The sequence below is a fragment of the Bidens hawaiensis genome, unplaced genomic scaffold (assembly GCF_021521415.1).
Source record: "Bidens hawaiensis isolate Kalapana, Puna unplaced genomic scaffold, B.hawaiensis_p1.1 tig00021328_1, whole genome shotgun sequence".
NCBI classification, from domain to species: domain Eukaryota; kingdom Viridiplantae; phylum Streptophyta; class Magnoliopsida; order Asterales; family Asteraceae; genus Bidens; species Bidens hawaiensis.
The window spans coordinates 190758-193421 of record NW_027493298.1 but is presented as its reverse complement, the minus strand read 5'-3'; the positions used below and the strand labels follow the sequence as shown (position 1 = coordinate 193421).

The 2664-nt window shown below is 34.5% G+C and overlaps 1 protein-coding gene across 1 annotated transcript; it reads right to left on the bottom strand.

The window, feature by feature from the left end:
• Positions 1–226: 226 nt before the first annotated feature.
• LOC143563162 (CASP-like protein 5B1) lies at positions 227–2245 on the bottom strand. The gene is made up of 3 exons (XM_077050766.1): positions 1962–2245; positions 637–769; positions 227–560 (listed from the first exon to the last, which is right to left on the bottom strand). Exons 1-3 carry the CDS (start codon positions 2090–2092, stop codon positions 357–359), a joined length of 468 nt encoding a protein of 155 aa, XP_076906881.1. The 5' UTR covers positions 2093–2245; the 3' UTR covers positions 227–356.
• Between the last annotated feature and the right edge of the window lie 419 nt (positions 2246–2664).

Here is a 2664-nt window from a genome sequence, read left to right as displayed (position 1 = left end):
GTGTTAAAACTTTCTTTTTCTTTTTTGGCTATAAACCCATCTTAGTTTGTTGCTAATTGTTTCATTAAGTTTTGAATGTGCTTTGCCAAAGTTATATATCAATGACAAAAGACCAAAAAAAACACAATGTATGGAACTATGGAGTCCTATGGACTATAGATGTAAGTCATCGAGTCTGCAAGTTGACTCTTACATAAAAATGTCAAAACTATCGAATTTTCTACATTTTGATTTCATAGCTACTTATTCCTTTTAACGTATAAACACAAAAAAAAATACATTTATATACAACAAATCAGACCCACAAAAACAGAGTCCCTCGTTCAAAAACTGCAATATTTTCAGCAAATGCAAATTCAAGAAAGCGAGGCCAACAACCAAAGAACCGTATGAGATGATACAAGAAGCAGAAACCAAGCAAAGAAAGCCAAAGCTATGGACATCTGGAACAAATTACACGAAAGTTTAAGGTCTGATTTGCAAATATCCGAGTCATTCACAAACAGAACCATCACCCCAGCTGACGAGGATGCACCCGCAAGTGATAGAATAGCAGCCACCTGAAAACAACACCACAAGATTATGTAAGTTTCATCGAAGGGTAGTTTGGGCATTTGTAAATTAAGAAATGCGTACCCAGTCACCAATGACGACAAGGCTTAATAAGATTGGAGTTTGAAGATCTTTATTTACTCTTAACGCATGAATATCAAGACACGTGAGTCCAAAACTCCATAAAACTTGTAGTCCCATTGCTGAAATTAGAAAGCTAGTATCAAGCATATAAACAAATTAGAATATGATAAATGATAACATAATTATCATATTTAAAAGGAGTCCAAATGTCATATTAATGTATTATTCTCTCTATACATAGATTCTCTTTTGTAATCATATTAGACATTCAATCAATATAGAATACTATACTAGATTGCAAACATATACATAACAGGGGACAAGATCATGAGAAAAATACAATCTACGTGAGAAAACTAAAAAACTCCACACTACATATATGCAGTATACAGGGGTGTAAACGAGCCGAGCCGCTCGTGAGCTTCTCAAGATTGCCTCACGAAAAACTCGAATCGAGCCGAGCCGAGCCGAGCCGAGCCGAGCTTAATCTAGATCGAGCCCGAGTTCGAGAGTTTATTTAAGCCCCTTTAATAAACGAGCTCCAGCCCAAGCTTCAGACTTTGAGCTCGAACCGACTCGAGAGTTTATTAAGGCTCATTTAATTAACGAGCTCGGGCCCGAGCTTGACATATCAAGATCAAGCTGGCTCTCGAGCCCAAATGAGTTTTTTAGTTAACATATTTATATAATAACTATTATTATATCTAAACATATTATCAAAACTAATAAATAATATATATTATATATTATATTATATTACACATAAAAATTATAATTATGAACACATATGTAAATAATTATAAAAATAATTGAATAATAAATAAATAACAAACTTGCTGAGCTCGAGCTTGACAAACAACTCACGACAGAGCTAGAGTTTGAGGAACACAAATCTAAACAAGCCGAGCTTGAATTCGAACTCGAGCTCTCTTAAACTAAAACGAGCCGGCTCAGCTCGTTTCCACATATGATATTAATACTATATATATGTAGTATGCAATTTTTTAGTTTTCTCATGAAGAGTAGTTTCTCATCATCCCTAATACAAGGCATTTTGATTGGGATAAACAACAAGAAATTATTATTCTTATTCTTTATTATTATTATTATTCACTCTTTATAAATGAATGTGAAAGATGAAGTCATGAACAAATGTAGTAATTTAACCTACATATGGACAATTGAATAGATTATCCAAATATTACCTAAAAATATTGCAAAAACTATATTATATTATATTATATGATAAACTTAACATGACTGCTCTGTTTCAGAAAAGGCATTCATTCATGTTAAACCCTAAACTCAAACTAATACATACATACCAGAAGGAAGTGGCGGCGGCGAAACCAGTAGAAGAAGCCATGGCGGCGATAGAAGCGGCGGCGAATAAGCACTGTAGAATCCTTAATAACAGGCCGCTGGCTATCCCTGGGGTTCCAAACGACGGCTTCATAGCTACATGAATAATTTGGTGATGGTGAATTGAGGATCAAATTTAGCGTAGGAGTTAAGTTAAAGTTAGGTTTCAGATGTTAAATTAAATGCCCTAATTTGATGCAGAGATTGATCGTTCGTTCGTTCGTTCGTTTTCAGGTGATTAAAGTCGTGATTTTCATAAATAAAGAATGGTTTGGAATTATTATTATTATTATTATAAATAAATGAACACAACAGTTTGGGGGAGTTTTTGTTGCATACGGAAACAATATGGCACCAAACATGCTCATATTTGGCAAAAAGTCAAAACCAATTTAGGTCTCGTTTCAATTTTTTTATACCAAACATAAATTTGCTTACTTATTATTTGTTTGGAATGATAAATTAAATTTCGGCACCTGGGTACTTTCATTGGCACGAAAAACCCATCAACGTGACAGCGCTGGTAACCCGACCTACCACCAGTTTCAGGGAAATCCAAATCCAGCTCCCAAAAGTCTACTGTGTTAAAACCCCTAGTTTGCATAACTGACGACCTCCTCTAAAGAAGTTCATTTGAAAAGTCGGTTTTAGGTTTGTGTAATTCCA

Coding starts and splice junctions, on each gene's coding strand:
- LOC143563162 (XM_077050766.1), bottom strand. CDS start 2,092: ATGAAGCCGTCGTTTGGAACCCCAGGGATAGCCAGCGGCCTGTTATTA. Junction 770..1,961: donor GCCGCCGCCACTTCCTTCTG/GTATGTATGTAT, acceptor GCTTGATACTAG/CTTTCTAATTTCAGCAATGG. Junction 561..636: donor TTGTCGTCATTGGTGACTGG/GTACGCATTTCT, acceptor TGTTGTTTTCAG/GTGGCTGCTATTCTATCACT.